Source organism: Bos mutus, chromosome 17 (assembly GCF_027580195.1).
Source record: "Bos mutus isolate GX-2022 chromosome 17, NWIPB_WYAK_1.1, whole genome shotgun sequence".
Classification (NCBI taxonomy): domain Eukaryota; kingdom Metazoa; phylum Chordata; class Mammalia; order Artiodactyla; family Bovidae; genus Bos; species Bos mutus.
Genome location: NC_091633.1, coordinates 28318378 through 28343688, shown reverse-complemented (window position 1 = coordinate 28343688; position 25311 = coordinate 28318378). Strand labels below are relative to the sequence as shown.

At 45.3% G+C, this 25311-nt stretch overlaps 1 protein-coding gene and 2 pseudogenes across 1 annotated transcript; 1 reads left to right on the top strand and 2 right to left on the bottom strand.

Moving 5' to 3' along the window:
• Positions 1 to 204: 204 nt before the first annotated feature.
• MBD3L1 (methyl-CpG binding domain protein 3 like 1) lies at positions 205 to 789 on the top strand. Its single transcript, XM_005891200.2, has one exon. It carries the CDS (start codon positions 205 to 207, stop codon positions 787 to 789), a length of 585 nt encoding a protein of 194 aa, XP_005891262.2.
• A 12085-nt stretch (positions 790 to 12874) lies between these two features.
• On the bottom strand, positions 12875 to 14252 carry LOC102277849 (branched-chain-amino-acid aminotransferase, cytosolic pseudogene; annotated as a pseudogene).
• Positions 14253 to 16010: 1758 nt separating this feature from the next.
• On the bottom strand, positions 16011 to 19830 carry LOC102278126 (zinc finger protein 384-like; annotated as a pseudogene).
• Positions 19831 to 25311: the final 5481 nt, after the last annotated feature.

The window sequence follows — 25311 nt, the reverse complement described above, 5'->3', positions numbered from 1 at the left end:
ATGAGCTGGGGTAACCCTGAGGTTTGACCTTGAGCTTTCTGTTCTTGACTCAGATCTGCTTGATGATGTTCAATCTAACCCTGGAGGGACAAAGAGAGGCTGAGAGTACAAAAGAGCCAAAATAATGGTCCAAGAAGGCAGATTTCATTTATCATTTGGATTCAATTTCATGGTTTTTCATAGGGTACAAGGAGAAGAAGTATGATGGTGAAGACTTCACAGAGGAAGCATTGTGACTGTGGAAAAGTATCCAAACCAAAGCCTGGTTTAAACATCTCAATCCCTTTGAGGATGTCCAGTTACATATTCAAGAGACCAGTGACTAGAATCACATCCCATCCCAGCAATGAGGTCAGATGTTATCCCTGGGAGGAAACCTTGGACAACCCCCAACAGCTGTACTGGCAGAAGAGACTGCAAGGACTCCAGGCTTGCAGCAGCACAGGGGAACTGTTAAGTCCTCTGGATCTAGCCAAAGCCTTGCAAAAATTTGCACCAAGTTGTCCAGGTGAGTCCCTGCCAGGGGTACATACAGGTGGTCCAAACTCCAGCCCCATGGCCACCCCGGCGTGGTCTTCAGATTTGTCACAGACCGTTCCAGGAGCTGGTTCTGGCACCCCACAGGTCCTTTGTGAACAGTGTCTGGTAACTGAGGAGGATATCAAGAATCAGGAAAGGAGAGTGAAGACAGTAAGAGAGAGACTGGCGATAGCAATGGTTGCTGACAGACTGGCTGGCGAGGCAGAGAAAGTGTGGGGCCAAGAAGGATGCCCTGGGCCAATGCTGTGAAGAAGAGAAGATGATGCATGTGAAATTTCACACAACACTTTATTAACATCTCTTTGCAGTGTTCTTGCTTTGAGTTCTTGAAACTTAAGATATACTAATACTTTCCTCCATTGTAAATTCTGTATGACAGAAAATATAGACAGGGATTTCCTTTCGAGGTGGAAAATTGAGTTCTCTCATTTTTAATTACTATGTATGTTGTTTGTATTTGAAAGTTAACAGAGTCATCAAAGTCATAAGATTACTCAAGGTTTTGCTCTCACAGTTATGAACTCCTTAGTCTGAATTACATTTTTTGTGTGTGTTTGTAATATTTCCCAAAAAGATTCCCAAACATCTCATTAAAAAAATTTTACATCTATATTCTCAAATAAGATATCTCTTTCTATTTTTCTGACTTTTGTTGCATATGAATTCAGAAGTGCACATAATCTGAAATACCAGACTTTCCCTTGTTTTCTAGACCTACTTGTGTTTGAAATTTCATTCATGAAAATTGACATGTCATTTGGGAAAATGATGCTGTCAAGAGGGACTGTTTTCAGCATCATTAATAAGAAGCCTGGACTTGTTTATATATATATATATATGTCTATTTGCCTGAACACATGTGCTGCTGCTGCTGCTAAGTCGCAGCCCACATAGACGGCAGCCCACCAGGCTCCCTCGTCCCTGGGATTCTCCAGGCAAGAACACTGGAGTGGGTTGCCTTTTCCTTCTCCAATGCACGAAAGTGAAAAGTGAAAGTGAAGTCGCTCAGTCATATCCGACCCTCAGCGACCCCATGGACTGCAGCCTTCCAGGCTCCTCCGTCCATGCGATTTTCTAGGCAGGAGTACTGGAGTAGGGTGCCATTGCCTTCTCCAGAACACGTGTGCTCTACTATTCAAATTCTTTTCATCATTACTTACTTTTTCCTGGTGAATTTACCAATTTCTGAGAGAGAGAGAGATGTTTTTTTAAAAAACAGAGTATCTGTATTTATATCTTCCCTAAAAATGAGACATTTTTAAATTGAATCTTCTCTAGAATGTGGCAATCATCTGGGACTTTAGTTAGAATGCCTTATTTTAAAACCAGTAATTATTTAGATACACTAATTTTTTTCTCTTCCTCATGATTCCTTTTATGTTTTGCCGGGTTCACATTTCATCATCATGATATACATTCTTTACTGGTTCTTTCACAGGTGGCCCTAGGGAGATCAACTTTGGGTCTGCCAGTATGTTGGAAAACGCCTTATTTCTTTCTCTGACAGTTTGGCTGAGTGTTTAATTCACTTTCTAAGTAATATTTTTCCTTCCTCACCAAGTTACTTAATATCTGACCTTCCATATCTCTAGCTATAACATGGAAATAAAACCTCATGGGGTGATGAGCATAACCGAAATGATGCAGGCAGAGTTTGCCCATCATGCTGCTCAGCAGGTACCAAGCGTCAGCAGACAGCTCTTATCATCATTGTTGCCATCTTCAGAGAATGACTGCTTAAGAATGAGCAGCAGAAGCTCATGCCTGAAAAGGCAGAATGGGTGACATTAGTGTAATTTTAATTGTTCGTCCTTGGGCATCTTCAGCTTTGGTTGTCTGCATGAGCTGTAGAGATAGTGCCGTCTCTTCAGTAAACTCAAGGCAAAACAGTACAGCTTGCTTTATGTCTGGCATGTTTGTACTACTTGTAGAGGAGCCTCTGCTTTAACTGTCTGAATGGATTCTGTGTGGAAAAAATGAAAAAAGACTGCTTTGTTTTTCCCTCAAATTTTCTTCCCTGAGTTTATTCATCTTTACATCCAAAACAGACAATTTTTATAGCCTTGGTGTTACCCCAGGATTCATGCTTCCCAGAGACCTAGTCATTCCAGTTTCAAGTCCCAGTAAGTAGGGTGATTGCCTCCATATTCATGACTCGCTCCTCCTGTCATGGCCTGTTTCCCATCTTGAAGGACCCAGGAGGGGTCTGGATCTGGAATCTCTCTTAGGCAGTTTGAGACTGCTGGGGCTTTGGGGTGGAGGTGTGGAGGAACAGTGATGCGGGTCATGGCATAGAGTCCAGGGGCACATGTGCTCCAAGGTTTCCTGGGAGGGGAGATGATCTTGCCTTGAGGTCACATTTCAATTTCATTTGAGGCCATGTCTGTTTCTGTTTCACCAATCCTGATATCCCTGAGGGATGACATGGCATGAATCCACAAGACCCAAGTCACAGTTTCCTTGAAGATTTAATGGAGAGAATAATGTTTATATGGATCCCTGTGAACTAGACAGGATCCAGGTCAAGAAGGACCCAGAAATGTGTCCAATGCCTCTGCTTTATTCTGTTCTAGCCAAACCCTTTGAACTCTGGATGGGAGAAAAGGGGACTCTGGGAGATCTCTTCTAGGTAACAGACCCAGGCATTTCGGCTGAGCCTCCTACATCTGGCCCTTGCTCTTACAGGGTGTTTCCAGGAAGTGATGTTCAAAATGCTAGATGGGGTGGGTATTAGCTCATGGGGTGGGTGTTCAGGTAAGCTTGGAGCAGTGTTGTTTACCACCCATATTGGAAGCATTCTGTATTTTCAATCATCAATGCTGTGTCTGTGCATGTCTGCGGATCATCAGTTTGGTGGCATTTCCTCCATTGGACCTTCACATGCTTCCCTTTCATGTCTCTACTTTCAAAGGTCCACTAAGAAAGGTCCATACCACCCTGACATAACCACACCACAAGACTGTGGAAAAGCACACAGTCATCCCAGGGATGGGGGTCGGGGTGGGGCGGGGGTGCTGTAAGCTCATGGGCTTGGCCCCAGCTTCCCCATTAGGACCAGTTAGTAACAACATGACTAAGTATGTGAAGTAGTGATTGTCCAAGATCATAGGCCTCAGAACCACAGGGACCCACAAGTCCCACTGGACAGCAAGGAAAGTATGGGGTCATACACTGGCCAGGATTACAGTCAGATATCCTTATGAAGCAGAGCTCAAAAGGAGCCATCAGGACCGGGCAGGGAGAAGTGACTGCGACATAGCTGATCGGCTGACAAACCTTCAGGGAATTCCTGCCCTAAAGGGGATTGTAGAACAGAAGTGCAAGGATGCTGGAAATCTAGGTCACAGGGAACAGTGATATTTATGTAATGAGGTGCAGCTGTAGCCTCAAAAGCTGCATCACAAATCTTTACCCCTGAAGAGAAAATCATTGGGAAAAGGAATTCTGAGGTCATGGACAGGATCTCAGGAGGACTCGAATCTAGGCCTAGAAGGGCCTGAGGATGGAGAGTTCTACTGCCCTTAGTTTTTCTACAAATGTCCTTCCTCTGGCTTCATCCTATCTACTTGCACATCTTGATTTCTTTGCATATTTACCTCACTTAGAGCTAATGCAATTCAAGATATTAAATCAGAAAACTATAAATTCTTCATATTTGATCAAAAGAAACTTCCACAAGAGAAGCAGAAAGTGTCTCCTCTTCCCACAGAGCTGTCAGATGGTGGCCACTGTCCAAGTTCAGGACCCAGTCCCAGGAGGTGTTATTTAAACACATAAACGTTTCAGGTGTTCTTGTTCGATCTGTGAAAGTTTGAGGGGCAGCCTCTGCTCTTGGCCCAGCTGAATGACATGAAATGAATCAGCCCTCTGAGGAGGGAGACTTGGAGCTTCCTTCACCAGCCAGAGAGCTGGCCCTTCTCCCTTCACCCACAACAAGCTGATGAACCTGCAAGACTTCTTAATTAAAAGAAGAATGTCAAAGTCTGCATGTCATTTCAATGAGCACAGAATGGTGAAAGAACCAAATCACAACTCTAGGCTGTGAAAGAAACAGGATGTTAATATAATATTCAAACCTAGTGCATATTATTTACAACAAATAATATTACCCTTCCCCAGTAAGTAGGTGCAGGGGTAGAAATGTCATGAAGATGGGGTGCGAAGTTCTCCTCCCTCTTGGCCTTCAAGGATCCTCATCTGTGTGGGAGGTCTGGCCTGGTGCACCCCAAGTAACCAGTTCTGTCCCCACCACTGACAATGCTGCTCCACTTGAACTGGTTTTGGGAGTGTGATTTGCCAGTGGAACTGGGCTGTGTGCTGGGGACTGTTGCTGAGTAGAGGAGACATATAACTTGTAGGGGCCTCCCCAGAACCACAGCTCCCCTGCACGCTCTGCACTCTGTGCTGCAAGCCCTTGGTGAATGCTCAGCCAGCACCACTCCAGTTGCTCCTGCCATCCAGCATCCAGCCACCATCACTTGTTTCAAAGGAGAAAACCAAGTCCCAAAAAGCTGAGCAAGTCTCCCCATGGCAGGACTGATCAGCAGTGGAATTGGGACCAGAGTGCTGGCTGTTGAATTCCCCAGGCCCACATCAGCCTGAAGCTTTACCAGGGCCCTGGATGCAGCTGCTGCCAGCCCAGATGCTCACTCCCCACTGAGACGTTCAGCTCAGTTCAGTTGCTTAGTCATGTCCAGCTCTTTGCAACCCCATGGACTGCAGCACATCAGGCTTCCCTGTCCATCACCAACTCTCAGAGCTTGCTCAAACTCAGGACCATCAAGTCGGTGATGCCATCCATCCATCTCATCTGCTGTCCCCTTCTCTTCCTGCCTTTAATCTCTACAAGCATCAGGGTCTTTTCAAATGACTCAGTTCTTCGCATCAGGTGACCAAAGTATTGGCGTTTCAGCTTCAGCATCAGTCCTTCCAATGAATATTCACAACTGATTTCCTTTAGGATGGACTGGTTGAATCTCCTTGCTGTCCAAGGGACTCTTAAAAGTGTTCTGCAACACCACATTTCAAAAGCATCAATTCTTTGGCATTCAGCTTGCTTTATAGTCCAACTCTCACATCCATATATGACTACTGGGAAAACCATAGCTTTGACTAGATGGACCTTTGTTGGCAAAGTAATGTCTCTGCTTTTTAATATGCTGTCTAGGTTGGTCATAACTTTTCTTCCAAGGAGTAAGCGTCTTTTAATTTCATGGCTGCAGTCACCATCTGCACTGATTTTGGAGCCTCCCAAAATAAAGTCTGTCACTGTCTCCACTGTTTTCCCATCTATTTCCCAAGACGTGATGGGACCAGATGCCATGATCTTAGTTTTTTGAAAGCTGAGTTTTAGTCAATTTTTTCACTCTCCTCTTTCACTTTCATCAAGAGGCTCTTTAGTTCCTCTTCGCTTTCTGCCATAAAGGTGGTGTCATCTGCATATCTGAGGTTATTGATATTTCTCCTGGCAATCTTAATTCCAGCTTGTGCTTCTTCCAGCCCAGCATTTCTCATGATGTACTCTGCATATAAGTTAAATAAGAAGGGTGACAATATACAGCCTTGACGTACTCCTTTTCCTATTTGGAACCAGTCTGTTGTTCCATATCCAGTTCTAACTGTTGCTTCTTGACCTGCACACAGATTTCTCAGGAGGCAGGTCAGGTGGTCTGGTATTCCCATCTCTTGAAGAATTTTCCACCGTTTCTTGTGTTCCACACAGTCAAAGGCTTTGGCATAATAAATAAAGCAGAAATAGATGTTTTTCTGGAACTCTCTTGCTTTTTCAATGATACAGTGGATGTTGGCAATTTGATCTCTGGTTCCTCTGCCTTTTCTAAATCCAGCTTGAACATCTGGAAGTTCATGGTTCACGTACTATTGAAGCCTGACTTGGAGAATTTTGAGCATTGCTTTGTTAGTGTGTGAGATGAGTGCAATTTTGCAGTAGTTTGAACATTCTTTAGCATTGCCTTTCTTTGGGTTTGGAGTGAAAATTGACCTTTTCCAGTCCTGTGGCCACTGCTGAGTTTCTCAAATTTGCTGGCATATTGAGTGTAGCACTTTCACAGCATCATCTTTTAGAATTTGAAATAGCTCAACTGGAATTCCATCACCTCTACTAGCTTTGTTCCACTGAAATGATGATGGCGCTATTTTAAAACACAAACACTTCAGGGGATGTTGTTCAGTCTGTGAAAGCTCTGAGTGGCTGCCTCTGCTCTTCGCCCAGCTGAAAGACATGAGATGAACCAGCAAGGGTCTGCAGCACACAGTGCAGTGGCAGGTAGAGAGCCAGAGGGGCCCCTGATTCTAGGGGAGGCCCCCAAGATAATCCATCTCTTCTGTTCAGCCACCACTTTCCCAGAGGGAGCTCAGTACCAATGGCAGATCAGACACCTGAGGCCAGCTCAAGGTGTAATAGCAGGACCCTGCGGGGCCTACCCAGGACAGGCCTTCCCCCTTATCCTCTGCTTTAGCTATTCCCTCAAGTTCTCAGATAATAGTATTAGATGCAAATTTTCTGAGTTCTTTTGCAGATGTGAACCACCCCCCCACCACCACCAAATGGAAGATCTACTTGATGACCATAAGCACATAGCCCCAGGCCTCCTGGAGCCTAAGGACTCATAATCTGAACCACTGTGATACCACCCTGCTGCCTCACCATCAGCCAATCAGAGAATTGTACACAAGCTGATCATATACCTTGCAACACCGACCCCCTTCACTTACCTTTTAAAAATGCTTTGCCAAAACCCTCAGGGAGCCGGGGGCTTTTCAGAGAATGAGCCACTTAGTCTCCTTGCATGTCCCTGCAATAAGGTTTTCACTGCTCCGAATGTTACCACCAAAATCTTGGCTTTCTCTGCCCACTTGGTCACTGCTTCCTGTACGATGTTATGAACCTCCATACCTAGTTCTTCAGCTATTCTGCTTAGCAGATCTAATCCCCTGAATCTATTCATCAGTTCAGTTCAGTTCAGTCACTCAGTCATGTCCGACTCTTTGTGACCCCATGAATCACAGCACGCCAGGCCTCCCTGTCCATCACCAACTCCCAGAGTTCACTCAAACTCACGTCCATCGAGTCGGTGATGCCATCCAGCCATCTCATCCTCTGTCGTCCCCTTCTCCTGCCCTCAATCCCTCCCAGCATTAGAGTCTTTTCCAACGAGTCAACTCTTCGCATGAGGTGGCCAAAGTACTGAAGTTTCAGCTTTAGCATCATCATATGGGATTTGAATGGCCCAGTGGTTTCCCTACTTTCTTCAATTTAAGCCTGAATTTTGCAATAAGGAGTTCATAATCTGAGCCATAGTCAGTACCAGATCTTTTTTTTTGCTGACTATATAGAGCATTTCCATCTTTGACTACAAAGAACACAATCAAATGGATTGTGGTATTGACCATCTGGTGATGTCCTTATGTAGAGTTGTCTCTTGGGTTGCTGCAAATGGGTGATTGTTATGACCAGCGTGTTCTCTTGACAAAATTCTGTTAGCCTTTGCCCTGCTTCATTTTGTATTCCAAGGCCAAACTTTCCTGTTATCCCAGGTATCTCTTGAATTCCTACTTTTGCTGTCCAATCCCCTATAATGAAAAGGACATCGTTTTTGGTGTTAGTTCTAGAAGGTGTTGTAAGTCTTCATAGAACCCGGTCAACTTTAGATTCTTCAGTATTAGTGGTTGGGGCATGAACTTGGATTACTGTGATGATGAATGGTTTGCCTTTAGAAACAAACCAAGATCATTCTGTTGTTTTTGAGGTTGCCCCCAAGTATTGCACTTTGGACTCTATCATTGATTATGAAGACTATTCCATTTTTTATAAGGGATCCTGGCCCACAGTAGTAGATATAATAATGGTCATCTCAACTACATTTGTCCATTCCTGTCCATTTTAGTTCATTGATTTTTAAGATATTGATGTTCAATCTTGATGTGTCCTGCTTGACCACATCCAATTTACCTTGATTCATGGACCTAACAATCCTGGTTCCTCTTTAAGATTCTTCTTTACCCCATTGGACTTTACTTTTACCACCAGACACACCCACAACTAAGTGTCACTTCTGCTTTGGACCATCCACTTCATTCTTTCTGGTTGTTGTTATTCAATCTCTAAGCCATGTCAAATTCTTTGCAACCTCATAGACTACAACACTTCAGGCTCCTCTGTCCTCCACTATCTCCTGGAGTTTGCTCAAATTCATGTCCATTGAGTTGGTGATGCTATCTAACCATCTCTTCCTCTGCCACTCCTTTCTCCTTTTGCCTTCAATTTTTCCCAGCATCAGGGTCTTTTACAATGAGCTCTTCACATTAGATAGCCAAAATATTGCAGCTCCAACTTCAGCAACAGTCCTTCTAATGAATATTCAGAGTTGATTTCCTTTACTATTGACTGGAGGAGGAAATGGCAACCCACTCCAATATTCTTGCCTGGAGAACTCCATGGACAGTAGAAAAGGCAAAAAGATTTTTTCTGGAGCTATTAGTAATTGCCTTCTTCTCTTCTCCTATAGCACACTGGACATCTTCTGGCCTGGGAGGCTCATCTTCCAGTGTCATAGCTTTTTGCTTTTCATACTGTCCATGAGGTTCTCAAGGCAAGATACTGGAGTGGGTTGTCATTTCCTCCTCTGGTGTACCACGTTTTATCAGAACTCTTCACTGACTCATCCATTTTGAGTGGGCCTGCACAGCGTGGCTCATAGCTTCATTGCAAGCCCCTTCAGCATAACAAGGCTGTAATCCATGAAGGGGACCAATCCTTTTACCACTCCCCAAACCTTTTCATGGGCTCCAAAATCACTGCAGATGGTGGCTGCAGCCATGAAATTAAAGGATGCTTGCTCCTTGGAAGAAAAACTATGACAAACCTAGACAGCATATTAAAAGCAGAGACATTACTTTGCCAACAAAAGTCCATATAGTCAGAGCTATGGTTTTTCCAGTAGTTATGTACAGATGTGAGAACTGAACAATAAAAAAAGGCTGAGTGCCAAAGAATTGATCCCTTCAAACTGTAGTGCTGGAGAAGACTCTCAAGAGTCCCTTGGACAGCAAGGATATCAAACCAGTCAATCCTAAAGGAAATCAATACTGAATATTCATTGGAAGTGTTGTAGCCACACGTTCCGGGAAACAAACTCACTCAGAAGGACAATGCAGATAGTGGAGTGCAGTTTATTACACCGGCAGGCCCAAGGCAGAGGCTCCTCTTAGCCAAGGACCCTGACCAGTTTTTGTGAAAACCTTATATACCCTAAGTGTATGTGCTCAAACCCACCTCCCCAAATTCCTTGAAACTAATCTGGACAAGGTAAAAGAGAGATACTATCAAAGTTAACCCATGATTCATGTGCGATAAGCCCAGATGGTTAAACAGTGGACATTTATCAATAGGCCTGTGGTCATACCCCGATAAGCATAAAGGGATTTATGACTTTGTTCTGTTACAGAGATAATTAGCATATTCTTTTAGGTGACAGAGATTCTAGGTACAAGTCCTGAGGCTCCTTCATCCAGGGGGTCTGGTTTTCCATTGGTATGTCGTTTCCATAGATACTAAGCATATAGCTCAAAGTCCACAGTCCAGCCCAAGATAGCGTCCTGCTTTCAAGATAGAGCCTGTTCTGTCTGTTTCCTCCTTCAGAAGGACTGATGCTGAAGCTGAAGTTCCAGTACTTTGGCCACCTGATGGGAAGTGCCAACTCATTGGAAAAGACCCTGGTGCTGGGAAAGATAGAAGGCAAGAGGAGAAGGGGACGACAGAGGATGAGATGGTTGGATGGCATCACCGACTCAATGGACATGAGTTTGAGCAAACTCCAGGAAATGGTGAAGGACAGGGAAGCCTGGCGTGCTGCAGTCCATGGGATCGCAAAGAGTTGGACGTGACTGAGCAACTGAACAACAACAAACCTTCCCTATTTATCTAAGAGGCTTGTAAATATTAAACAAAGGGGAAGCAAAGTCATCCTAGGGCGGTCTTGCTTGTGCCTTTGAGATGCAAATGTCCCACCTGGCCTTCTCTTACCTCTGCCATCTTTTTAAAATGCAAATTTTGAAGAGAGGGTGAAGTAATTTAGAAATTGACTCATCAAAGTTAAATAGAAATCCTAAGTATATATTTATCTATCTAGACAAGTGAGTTTTATTTGTTCTATCTGCCAGAAACCTAATTTTAATCCAACTTCTTTTGTAAACTGATGGGTTTTACATTGCTATACCTGACTATAAGGCTGAAATTTTAAAACAAGAACTATGAGGTCTGTTTGTGTGTTTATATATGTCCTTGTCTTTGGAGAACATTGCTGAAGTTAATTTGTAAATTAGCTCTATTTAACTGACCTAAAGAAAAGTAAGCATTTATAAAGCAGACAATTCTAACAAGAGAAATTAAGCTAAATAAATTTTAGGCTCACATAAACTGGGAAATGTATATTATTAAATTAATACATGGTATTAATGTTCAAGTTTGTTGATCTAATTAATAAAGACATGTCTTCAGAGTTATCAACATTAAGTATAATACTTTTACTGCACCTAGGTTTAATAAAAATTAAATGAAATCTTATTATATCTTTTGCAAATTTGTCAGAGAGAAAAATAACCTGATATGGTGAAACTTTAAAGTAAAAGTGAATAAGATAAGAGCTTTTAGATAAATTCCATAGGAATAATTGTGTTCTCAAAAAATCTAAAATAGTCTCTCCAGATTTTGTTAACTATTACTTGCCTCTTGGTTTTCACTAAAAATTGAGGTTTTTAAGAGTTGGGTATTCTAATTTAAATATGTAATTAAAGCTACTGAAAATAATAAAACATTTCACTATACAGTAGGAAAATGGGATACGTTTTGGGTAAAAAAGGAATTTTATACATAGTCAGGCTAAGATTAGATTATACTCAACTTGGTAAATAGATTTTGTTATTAAAAGTAGACTGATGCAGGACCAGACTTGGTCCCTGTTTGCTAAGAGAACAAGTTTCCTTAGAACGCTGTGTCTGATAACAGACTGTTTGAACTATATTGCCTTTAACTGATTTATATTTGTTCTTAAATACTCTATATGACCAAATTTTTTTAAAAAACATTTTTTTATATTTCTTACAAACTGCTATCAAATTCTAATTAAAGATATGTTGGGGAAGAGTGTAATTTCCTCAGTTCTGTCTGCCACAGCAAAGATTTGAAACAGCTGGCCAGTGTCGTAGCTCAGTTACAGTTCAGAGTTTTATTTGGCAAGCAAGGAAAGTACACCCCTGAGGCGTGAAGGCAGACTGACCCCATAGGAGTGGCCTCAATCCGCCCTGGCTTCCTCCTTTTATACGTTTGTCTCTGCCCCCTTGAGCCTGCCCTATGAAAATCGGGCTAGCCAAGAAGGGGGTGTGTTTGTTTCACCTGAAGTTCTCATACCAGTCCACAAATTTTCTTTTGTTCCACTTTCACAGGTTTTTCAGTTTGTCTTTTATTTTTTTTTTCTTTCTACCAAAAAACTAAATATGATTTATTTTGTATTTAACACTTTAACATTTATGTATTCGACATATAACATATAACATGTCATTTCCATTTGGTTGATATGATATCACCATCTTTTTAGAATTATTACTTTAATTCCCAGACACTCTTCAAATAAATCATTCCTCCAACAAACTACAATCAGAGTATCTCTAATGACTTGGCAGTCCATGGAAATTAAAGACAACATGAGGTAAATATAGACAAAGTCAGAATCAATCACAAATTCTAGTAAAGAGGTTTCATAATATAGAAACAAAGAAGGTACACTTCTATAGAAGCTAAATGTTCATTCATTCCTTACTATGGGCCAGGCTGGGGGATGCAAAGATCTATAAGGCACAAGACCCTCAGTCCTGTAGTGAAGCCTGCCCACGAATTAAACACAATCTGGAGACAGCAGGGGTGGTCTTGTTGATGTACCAATGGAGCCTGGTGCAGACTGTGATATCAGGAAGGAGGAGAGATTCTCCCTAAGAGGACTTAGGGGACCTGGAAGAAATGTAAGGGAAAGAAATCCAGTTTCTCTAAGTCTTGATTTATAAACAACAACAACAACACACTTTTCTGAGAATGGAGATGTGGCCCGGGAAATGGTACCTATGAAATGTACTCAGATTAGCTTTCAAACACAAAGACACTCATTGGTTGAGAAGCAGAACATAACTTATGCTAAAGAATAAACATTAAAAAAAAAAAAAATTTGAGTGAAGCCCTAAGGGAGGCACTAAGATTATGGAGGAAAATTCTACAATTATATGGCTTCCATAATCAACTGTCTAGAGAAGGTAAGGAAAACTTCTAGGAGCAAGTTTAGAAAAGATCATTGGACAGTTGTGATTTGTCTTCTCTGGCATGAGGAAACAATCACCCTGGTAACGCAGATAATATGAACAACAGCACAACTAAAATCAGGTAGCCAAAGACATTTCCCATAATTCAAATGCCACAGTCTGTCCCAAGTGCACACGTCCCGTTCTTGTCCATTCAGGCTACCGTGATTGTCCAGTCGCTCTCTTCTCTTCCGTACTGAATATCAGTCAGTTTTTCTAAGATGCGGCTTGCAAGCTTAGGACCATTCTCCATAGTTGGAATGTGTATAGTCTCATCCTTGTACAGTGTAGTCGAAACAGGGCAAACAACACAGGCGGTGCCTGAACCAAACATCTCCCTCACCCGGTTCTCCTCCACAGCTGTGGTCAAGTCATCCATGGTGAGGTATCTCTCTGATACCTTAAATTCACCCCACTGGTGTGCCAAGTCCAGGATGCTCTGCCTCGTCACTCCTGGAAGAATGATGCCATCTAGCGGAGGAGTTGCCAGTTCTTCTTCTCCATCTTCATTTATCCAATAAAGAAAAAGATTCATAGTTCCAACTTCAGTTATTTGATTATCTTCTCCATAGAGCCACAGAACCTGCTGACATGCATTTTCCACTGCTTCACATTGGGCAAAAAGAGATGAGCCATAATTCCCTCCCATCTTGCAGTCTCCGGTCCCACCTTTCCAGGCTCTTACATACTTCGGCCCACAGGGACACAGGATTAAAGCTTCCAGTGGAAAAATAAGGTCCCATTGGGCTCAAGATTACAAAGAGCAGGGCTTTAGTCGGCTTCTTGATTCCCAGAGAAGACTCAGTTCCAATGAACGTAGGACGGATATATAGACTCGCAGATGTTGAGTAGGGGACCCATTCCTCATCCAATTTCACGAGCTGCTGAATACACTCTAAAAGCTCTTTCTTGTCAAACGCCAGCAAAGTTGCCCTCATAGCAGATCGGTACATCCTATCCATGTTGAGGTTTGGCCAAAACAGACGAATTTTATTATCTACTCCCCGAAATGCCTTCAACCCTTCAAATAATTCCACAGCATAATGGAAAGCCGATGAACCCGGATGCAGTGGGAGGTTTTGAAGAGGTTTGATGCGTGGTTTCTCCCATCCAAGCTCCAAGGACCACTCCACTGTTAACATGTGATCTGTAAAAACTGTTCCAAAAACCGGAGTACTGGAGTCTGGTTTTTCCTTTAAAACGGTGGCTCGTGTGATTATTAGATCTTCAGCCTTGAAAGTCTCCACAGCCTCTTTGGATCCGCCTTCTCCGGTACCTTCTGCGGAGCATCCATTATTGCAGTCCTGAGGGACGAGGGCCGCGGCGGCGAGGGGCGGGCTGGCCATGGGGAGCCTTCCGGGGCGCGCGGCAGCGGAGAGCGGCGGCGACACGCTGCGCCCGGCGCCACAAGCTCAGTTTGTCTTTTAGTCACCACCATTTTGAACTCATTTTTCCTATACTAACTACCTGACAGTTCTTTTGACTTCAGCTAGCTTTGGGATGCTTCAGAGAGCTCCTGAGGCATCTCGGGGGAATATATATATATATATAATTGACTATAATTTCTTGGTATGTTAAGTTGCACAGAAAGCATTGTCAAATGAATGATAAGCCTCCTCAGATTATACAATATGAACAAATGTTATTAATATACATACTAGAAATTGTTCAAAGTTCCTGAAATTTGTATATGTCCTGGTATAATGTTATAATTTTAGTTGTTATCTTAAAATTTTGCATGTCACAACTTGGATAAGCTTCTTTGCCAAGAAGAATTGTAATCAGATCTTAACCTTTGCCTTTTTAAGACTTTTATCATCCATAGGCAGCTAAGCTGATGCTTTGCAAAACTGCCATATCTTCAAAAAGAGTCACAGAGGACTTCATTGCCTGTCTAGTAAATAAGAATCCACTTACTAATGCAGGGTCATAGGTTTGATTCCTGGTTCAAGAAGATTCCACATGAGGTAGACCAACTAAGCCCATGTGTCCCAACTACTCAGCCCACACACCTAGAACCTGTGCTCTGCAACAAGAGAAGCCACCAGAACCAGAGAAAGCACAGCAATTAAAACCCAGTGCAGCCAAAAATAAATAAATAAGCAAATAAATTTTTAAAAAAGAAGAGTCATTGAAAGGATGTTTCTGATAACTTTTAAATCATACTGCTAAACTCGGCAAGATATTTTAAAAGTCTAATGGAAACTCTGATTTCATAACACTGTCCAAAAAAAAAAAAAAAAACAACTAATTATATAGGACTAAGTAAGCTGATAAATATAGTTGAATTTTTTTTTTTTTTTTTTTTTTTTTGCCTAAAATATTACTGGTTTTTAATCTGTGCTTATCAAGATTTGTTGACAAAACTCAGCCTCTGTTCACTGGTGCCGAATAGAAACAAGAGAGAGTTTTGGGTGAAGTAGAAAAAAGTAGCTTTTATTGCTTTGAGCCAGGCAAAGGGGGCCACAACAGGCTAATGACCTCAAGACTGTGTCTTGGAGGGGCTACTGAGGAGTTTTATAGTGTTCACAGAGCAGGGCATAAGCAACCCATGTTCAATTCTCCATTTGGTTGGCATCAAGGTAAAGTTTGAAGCATCATCAACCTTCGGGTTTCAACCTGTCTAGGTTTACAGTGTTGCAGTCAGGAGAGAGTCTGCTTCCTGTAAAAACAACTTGGGCATGTGTGTCAGGCCTTTATCTGTATCTTTTAGGAAACTTGGAGTCCAGTAATTCTTCTATGTGGCCGAATTATAGTCTATATTGTTACCAATTCCACACCTCAACAGCTATTCTTTGTTTCCACATCTTCACATTCCCCACTTGTTAACTCTTGAATCAGCCTTAACCTCAAAAAAACAAGAAAACGGGGCTTATACATGGTTTCACTCCTCCCGGACAGGGAAGACTGCTGCCCTGTCCTGCCTGCCTTCTACCACATGTGGTGGGGTGTCGCTCCAGGGCTTCACTTCACATATGTAAGATCCCCCATCCATTAAACCACTGATGTCTCTGTGTCCATCTCTGACTCCAGGCTTTTTCTCTTGTCTTGAGGCTGGGCAAGCACAGGGCATGCAGGCCTGCAGGTGCAGCCCAACAATTTGTTTACCAAACATTTGCTTTTCCATCTGTGTGTGAATTGCCTTCCTCCCCTTTGAGGTCCCAAACCACCATCCCCCACACCTCCTCTTTTGTCTTTAGCTGAAGGTGATGTTTAACGGGAAGGTCTGAGCCACCACTGTCGCTGCCACCGCTGCACCTGCTGCTGGAGATCAGGAGAGCTGTGTTGTGCTTGTGTTTCATCAAGCACGTTTCCAACACACAGGGTGCAGACAGCGTACCTCGGGCTACTTCACTGCGTGTGGACAGGTGCCCCTCCAGTGAGGTTGCGACTGTGTACACCTGCTGACAGTTGTGGCACCTGTGGGTTTCTCTCTACAGGATGGAGTTGTGTGAGGCTTTCCCACAGCCTGGGTGTGCACATTTGTACGGCTTGTCCCTGGTGTGGATTTGGGTATGCTGCTGGAGGTGAGAGCGCTGGCAGAAGGATTTCCCACTGAAATTACAACTGTAGGGCTTAGCACCTGAGTGGATACAGGTGTGCTGGGCTGGGTGGGAGCTATTGGCAAAGGTCTTGGGACAGGGTGGGCACTTGTGGGGGTTGGCCCCAGTGAGTGACTTGGAGTGGATCTGCATCTCTGACCTGAGTAGAAAGTCAGGGAGCACATCCAGCACCTGAAGGTCTTGCTGTCTTTCTGATGACCATCCTCATCCTTAGGGGAAAAGACATACGGGTCATTCATCTTAGGCAGCCCTGATTCCAGCGCCTGGTTCTTCTTTCAGCCCCAGAGGCAGCCACAGTGCCAGCTCCACCACCACCTCCTTCCTCTGCTGGGGTCAACGCTACCTTCTTAGTGACGTCAGGGACTACCTGCAGGGCTTGTGAGCTGGGGGAAGAGCTAAGACAGTCATGAGAGCTAAATGGGGAAGGTCTGAGCCGATGAGGCTGTGGTCACAAGGGAGCCTGAGAGGGATGTGATAACCAAACCAGGATGCTTGATTGACTCACTTCTCTTTTCCACCTCTGAGAACAGGAGACTCCAGCGGTCATCAGATCTGTTGATGGCACAGGGAACACCATAATGTTCTGTGTAATGGACACTTGGCTGGTCTGTCTTGGATTCTGTGTCCATGCTGATGTCCAAGAGCAGGGACACCAAGGCAGGCACTGTCAGCAAGGTGGGGTAAGGGAGCAGAGCCAGCCCACAAGCCTTCTCTGGCAACAGCTGATCCTTCATCTTGTTAATGAAAATCATGTTCTCAGTCTGTCCTGAGGCCCATGCCAGGCCCCCCAGGCTTCACAGCTGCCACAGCAGCAGTAGCCACAGTCACCAAACTAACAGTCCCCTGGGGCAGTCTTGAAAGGTGGGGATGTGGGGACAGAAACTCCAACCCTCCATCCCAGCGTCCCTTTGACCTAAACCCCTATAAGACAGTGGAGCACCATAAGGACATCTGCCTCACTGTCACCTGCAGCCCCACCCTGGTGGTGCACCTGGCGAGCTTATAGAGACCTGTGCTGCTGTCCACTAGGAAGAAGGGGAGGAAGTCCTGGTCCCTTCTTTCCCCAACTCCTCTTAGTGGGAAAAGTCCTCTTCTTCTTGACAGACCATGGCTCCATCTCCCTGGGCACATCTCCGCAGGCACAGCCTTGGTTGACAGAATACCATCCTTCTTCCCAACTCCTCTTTGGAAGGAACGTCAGCCCTCCTGATGGGCAGAGTTCTGAGCTGGTGGTGTAATCGAGGAGCCTCCCCACCTAAGCAAAGGTTTTAAAATTGTAGGCTGGTGCTCAGGGAAGGTGTTCGCTAATGACCTCACCGAGACATTTCCAGCATGGGCACTAGCTCTCTCCTTACCCTCATAAAGCTCCAAACTCAGGCTGAGAAAGGACTAAAGGCTGGTCCTCCCAGATGTCAGATAAGAGGGACCCCTAAATGCAAGCAGCCTCCTGTTCTATTCTTGCTGGCAAAAGAATAGAGGTTCCTCCAGTACCCCCATCCCTGGGAGCGGTTGTCCTCACCTCATGATCTCACTTAACTTCCTACCTAATGCTGGAAGGAGATGGGGAGTCAGATGCCCTTTATCTGTAAAGGGGCAAGGCCTTAGACGTGATTGCCAAGGGGCAGGAGATCCCCAAAATGGTCAAGGGGGCTTAGAAGTGTGGGTTATGGTTTTCCTTGGAGCTTCTCACCTTCTCTGCCAGCTGAGGCCCTGTACTCTATCTCCCCATTCCCAGTCCAAGGAGCTGTGGATTCTTTGTGAAACCACACAAGAGGGGCTGAAGAAAAGGGGGAGTTTAGGGGAAATGCGATGACTGGACTTACCTTCCTAAGACCCATAGTCAGTTTCCAGACACAGATTTATATATAAAAATTGATATATGTATATATACCCATTCATATGGCCATCTTTGTTGTAACCATTTCTGTGTTTATAAGTGCATTATCTCTGAAAAAAAGAAAAGGTGAGGTTTTAGAGTATTTTGGAGAGTTACACAGTTTTCTTGGGTATATCTGTTATTAAACATTTATGTGACCTCCTGTTAATCTGTTTTCATATCAACTTAAATCTAAGACCAGCCAGAAGAGGTGGAGGGAAATTCCTTCCTCCACATCAGCCAAACTTCCAAATTCTTCCTTAGCTCTCTGATCTACAACTTCTTCTCCCACCACCAGAATCCCTGTGTCTCCCTCACCTCGGCTGCAGTCCCCCTTTAATCTCTGTTCTCAGAAGCAACCTTCCATGAAACCATGTCCCCTAAAACTGAGCTCCTGTGCCAAGTTCATGACTAACCTCTCTATCCAAAACTTCACCCACTTTCTTGTCCCCTCTGACCTCAACCCTGTGCCCACTGAACACTCACCCCAGGGTCATAGTGCTGTTGCAGGTTTCATCATTAACATACAAAGTCAGGTTGTTTCTCCAGAGCAAGGTGAGCTCACCTACACCCGAGCCGTGGACCACTTGGCCAGAGGATTGCAAACCCAGAGATATTCTGACCTTCAAAACTATGATTAAGAAATATCACAAGATAACAATGAACTCCAACCTCTTCATCTCCTCTCTGCTAGCTGTTTTGCCTCTGATGACACAGAAACCGGTGAAACACACAAACATTAAAAATGGCAATTATGAGGGCTGTTTCCTCTAAGACCATCTGGGTCTGCTTTTCCTTCCTGCGTGCATTCTCTCCCTTTCCTAACTAGGAACTACACATGTCTGCTCTTTGGAACTCAGGAAAGGCCAAGGAGAATAAACCTTTCTCTACAAACAAGAAATGGGGGACATAGAGGGTCTTTTGTACCTGGGAGGGCCCTGCAGAGTCCTGTTTGGTTTCAACCTCCCCTCCCCTTTTCTTTGATCTTTCTCAGTCCTGAGGGGAGCACAGATGGGACAAGAAAGGGAAGAAGAAAGGATAGAAAGCGGGGTCATAAACTCAGCAGGGGAACTCAGTTTAGGGGGACTCGATTCAGAAGCTTGATTTAATGACCGCCTTCCTACCATGACTCCAGGGCTGAGCCAGGGGCAGGAGGGACAGCAGAATATTGCTTTCTCCCCAAAACTATCAACTTTCTGGAGACTCTTAGACACATGATTCCCAGAGAACAGATACTACAGGAAGGAGGGAGACGACTACTTTGTGATTTGAATATCAGAGCTAGGAAACTCAGAAAAGAGAGTGGTCAGGATTAACGGGAGCAGTCAGGAAAGGCTTCAACACACAGTGGGAACCCTGACAAAGGACCTCACCCAGGTCCCCGAAGTTAACATCAACAGTGATAAGTGTCTTGAGGGCCTGCTCCCTTGACATAAAGTGGTGAGGAAGCTCTTGACCTCTGTGATCTGTTTCCACAAAACCCATGACCCGTCTAATCATGAGAGAAACTCCAAGTAAATCCCAGTACGGGACAGCCTCAAAGGACCTGCCCAGTCCTCCTCCACAGGGTCATGGGCATTGAAACAAAGGGAGTGTCGAAAACTGTACAAGCCCAGAAAAGCCTGAACAGACATGATGACCACATGTCATGTGGTGCCCTGGATGGGATCCTGGAACATAAAAAGGCAGAAGGAAGGGAACTTGAATAAAATATGGATTGCAGTTCAAAATAATGTATCAGTATGTGCTCATCAATTGTGACAATTCTGTAGAAAACCAGAAAGAGAAGAAAAATTAAAGTCAAATAAGAGAAATCCATTGCTTCAAATTGGAAACCTAGATGATAATGATGATTTACTCATAAAAACGATGATTTCCTGGTAAACACACACATTAACAAAGTAGACCTAAAAAAGGACAATGTAAACAGACCACAGGAGTGAAGCGACCAAGCACACATCACAAACAGATCAATTAGTACAGAAAAGCTTGGGACGGTGCTTAGACATCTTCCACTGGAAAAGACCCCGGACCACGTGGGTTCACAGTTAATAGCTGAGTGTTAAGTGACCTTGAACAAATTCTGATTGCAATAACAAAGCTTGGTATGCTTACATATTTCATTTAGTGTAGGATGTCCATGTTTACAGAAGAAACTCACTTTATGTAGTATTACAAATATACTGCCTATTAAACTGTGACTTTCACAACAAAAAGGACAAGTTGTTAATGAGTTTACTTCCATTAAAACCGGAAAAAAAATTTAATATATTCTCATTTTGGTGTAAAACCCACATTTAAACTTAAATAATATAGTGAGTTTTAACACACACTTTTCAGTGTGTCAACTTTTTTCCAACAGCATCAACATAAGAATACTCTTTCGAGCAAGAACACAGGGCACTGGCTCTCAGGTGGCTGTGGGACTGGCCTGTCCCTGTGTGCACGCACAGCTCTGTAGGAGGACCCCTGTGACGGCTTCTGTAAGAAGCACCACTCTGCGCCCTGAGGAAGAACACCTTAACCAGGGATGCTTTTGTAAAATACTGTTGACCCTTGAAAACATAGGTTGGAACTGCTCGGATCCACTCACGTGTGGATTTTTTCCAATAGGAAATAGTGCAGAACTACACAATGCTGGGAAAGATTGAGGGCAGGAGGAGAAGGGGATGACAGAGGATAAGATGGTTGGATGACATCACCGACTCAATGGACATAGGTTTGGGTGGACTCTGAGAGTTGGTGATGGACAGGGAAGCCTGGCGTGCTGCAGTTCGTGGGGTAGCAAAGAGTCAGACACGACTGAGTAACTGACCTGATACTGATACACAATGCAAGTTGGTTGGATCTGCCAAGGCGAAACCAGGAGCAGGAGGGCGACCGTAAGTCATTACTCCCTTACGACCACAGAGGGTGGTTGCCCAATCCCCTGACTCAAGGGTCGCCTGTGGTCCTGCTGAAATTCTAGTGAGAAGGTAAAGAGAAGCCTGGGGCAAAACCCAAGGATGAAGGTCCAATGCCCACATCCGATACCACGTGTCCCACAGGAGCCACACCCGCAATCTGCCCTCCCGCCTGTGTCCCTGAGCTTGGGTTGGGACAGCACGGCTGTCGGAGGGTGGCATCCTGCTCAGGTGATGACACAGAGGTGCCCTGGGGCCCATGTATGGGGGGCGTGGCTCACCACTACCACAGCCACGAAGCTTTGGGTGACTTCTCACTTGGGCACCACCAAGGTCCAAGCAAGCTTCCCTCGTGGCTCAGACAGTAAAAGCATCTGCTTGCAATGCCAGAGACCCGGGTTCAATCCCTGGGTAGGGAAGATCCTCTGGAGAAGGAAATGACAACCCACTCCAGTACTCGTGCCTGGAAAATTCCATGGATGGAGGAACCTCTTAGGCTACAGTCCATGGAGTCGCAAAGAGTCAGACGTGACTGAGAGACTTCACTTTCACTTTTCAAGGTCCAAACATGTGAGTCCAATGAACACCATCACTGGCCACACAGGACAGGCTTCCCAGTGGTCTAACCCCGAGGGGCCCAGATTCACTTGAAGCCCCGCCTATGCACACACTGACCTGGGACTCCCCAGGGGTGGCTCCAAGGAGTGGCTCCATGCTAGTGTTTTTACACTGGGTTAGAGTTGATGGTGTCTGCACCTCACTTCCATCCACACCCTCCACTCTCTGGATATGAAGGACACAGTCTGGGCCCTCTGGCCCCACCAACATGGATACAGCTCTGCTGATGCTCCCACCACACCCCAGGGCTCCACAGGCTGTACATGGGGGGGCCGCCTGTCTCAGACAGAAGGAGGGGCTTTCCCCTCCTTTCCCCTTGGGGGCTAGAGCTGCAAGTGCTTTCTGTCCAGGTCATAGGGGACCCTGAAGACCCTGGAGAGGTGCCCTCTGGCTCAGCACCTTTAATACTTCAGCACCTCCAACCCCAGAACAGTCTCCTCCCAGCCCTCACTGGGCAGAGGATTCCAGCCCCAGACCTAAGTCCTGCAGCCAGGAGGGGTGGGGTCTTCTGCCTGGAGTCCCCAGTAAGCCTGATGGGGTTGCTCCAGGAAGGGCCATGGCATCTGGGGCCAGCAGAGAGAGGGAGGTTGCTGGCAGAGACAAGAACACTGTTACAGGTTGAATGATGAACCCCAGAAATTCATGTGTTGAAGTCCTAACCCCAGTACCTATGACTATGACATTATGTGGAAATGAGTCAAGATGAAATCATTCAAGTTGGCCCTAACCCTAGGGGTACTGGTGTAAAAAGGACATGAATGTGTATGAATTTGGACACACATACACACAGGGAAAATGCCTTGTGAGGGCTGGAGCTATGCTGTCCTAAGACAAGAACTCCAAGAAGCTGAGAGCCCTGAATCAGATCCTCCCCTGGTGCTCTCAGGCCTTGCCCACACCTAGATTGACATCCAGCCTCCAGGACCATGAGATCAAAAATTCCTGTTGTTCTAAGTCACCCAAATTGTGGAACTTTGGGGGTTTTGTTTGTTTTGGCTGCATCACATGGCTTGTGGGATCTTAGTTCTCCACCCAGGGACTGAACTTGCATCCTAGGCAGTGAGAGCTCGGAGTCCTACCCACTGCACCACCAGGGAAGTAATTCCTTGCAGTACTTTGTTACAGCAGCCCTAAGGGATGGACACCAGCACCCTCTGCTCTGTTCCTTTCTCTCCAGACCAGGGTGGGTGGTAGGAGAGGCAGACCCACTGCTGCGTGGGCCCTCTGGCCCTGACTGGCTGGGAGCTCTGGAAACAGCTCTCTGCTTCCAGGCGCCATGGGAGGATGAGGACAAAGAGGAACAGGGGTGGCACCCTGGAGCTTGACACTGCACCCTGCACCCAATTCCCGCACTCCTGGAGCTCTGAATGTCCAGGAGTAGCCAGCTCCACTCTTCACCTCCCTCCAGTCCTCTCCACCTGCCATCAGCAGTTTGGAACAGCCATGGTATCTTGATCTCAGTAGGGGAGACAGAGAGAGAGAACACTCCACCTGGGCACGGCCTCTCACTGGCGTCCATGGCCTTTTACAGACAGGCTGGCAGGACAGACTGTGGGGCCAACACTCCTCTTCTCAGAGGGGCCTGGATCAAGCCAGGAAGCAGGGAGAGAAGTGGTTGAGCAGGCAGCCTGATTGGCAGGACTCTGAGGGCAGAGCCCCATCCCCCCAGGTGCTGAGTGGAGGAGGGTAGGGGGAGGAGCCTCCTGCCTTCACCCACAGTTCTGACCCCACATAGGTGGCCCTCTGCAGGAGGTCCTGTCTGTCAAGGGTCAGCTCCAGACACTTTAGTCCATTTTCTCCAAAACAGACATGATGCAGCTGCCAAGTCAGGGCTCTAGGACTTTCAGGATAGAGCCCAGTGTCTGCAAAGGTGGGAAGGAGGAAAACACCGTGGAGGTCCTCATGCAACCTGTTCACCATGGTCCTGCCTCTAATCTGACCAGCTGCCACACAGATAACTCCTTGCCGGGCACCCAGGCTCTGCTGACCATAGGAGAGATCTGGACAGGCCCAGAGCTCTGCGTGTTTCCTGGGAAAGTTGAGGGGTGGCACATCCCTTGGCAGCCCAGGGTGTTATAAGCCCTGACCCCTTACCCTAAAGTATGTTCACTAACTGTGCTGCCCTTCTGTGCAGAATTTGGATGAATGAGGGTGAGTGAGTCTAAAGAGTGTGCTTCATGTGGGGACAGCCTGTGTGGGTAAGAGCGAGTTAATGATGTGCGTGGACTCAGTTATTTGCACCAACCACCATGGGGTGAAGGGTAAACCATAAAGTTGAAAAGTGACTCTTGGTGATGGGGTGAACACTGTATGGGCATGTGGGGGCAAGTTGGTGATGTTTGAGATCCTAGAACTGGGAAATGAAAGTAAAGTGCTCATGAATTCTGAGAATTAGGTAAGCAGATTAGGGAGACCAATGAATTAGTTAATACAAACTTTGATGAGAAACAGATATTTGCATAGCTTCAAAGCACCGTCCCCTAAAATACTTACACAAAGAGAAAAGGAGTAACTTTATAGTGGAGAAGCTTGGCTGGGAACACCCTAACCAAGTGATGGAGATGAACACCAGCAGTAACAGGGTGAGCAAGATTCACATGAGGCCCAGAGGCTGCAGTAAGGACCAATCATCACTTCTGGGATATCCCTTCCAAATGCATACCCCAAATCACATGGTCACTTTGGGGGACATTCTGCACAGAAACTGGTTTGTAATCCCCAAGTCAAGGTCCCGGAAGTCCAGGAGAAACCAGGACTGTCCCAGGCGGGAGGGCATTGAGAGATTTTCTGAGTAAATGTAGCACATGTTGTGGAGTGGATGTGGATTCTTTCATTCAGGCCAATATTGGGACAACTAACTGGACTTCCTCCAGGTCTAGCAATTAGGACTGACTTCCGGGTTTCAATGGAGGAGCTGTGGTCATGCCGAATGCCTTATCTGAAGGGAACACACAGAAGCATTAGGGGGATGATGGGCATCTGGTCAGTAACTTATTCTCAAATGGTTCAAAGAAAATGAGATACATTTTCCATTTTCAACATTTTCTTAAGTTTTCGACTGTTCCCAAATAAATGTTTTAAAACTGAAAGGCCCTAGTTTTAGGGACCTAGAAGGTGAGTGGCCATCTGAGCTGCACATCTGTCACTCCTGACACTCAGCCCTGTGGTTCTGGGGATGACAATGGGATGGGATGGGGCTGCGGGGGAGCAGTGAGCGTGGGGGCCCTAGGGCTGTGGGGGCTGAGCACAGGCAGTCTCAGCTGAGACATTCCCTCCAGGAAAGCTCATAGGGTCTCTTTAAGTGTCCTTGGTTCTCAGCTGTTCCCCGCTTCACCCCACCTTCAGCAACTACCTGGAAGTGCCCCTTTATTCCTCTGCCTCCCCCACTATCCTGTGAGCCCCAAGGGCACAAACCTGACTCTATTACCCATTATATTACCTCTGT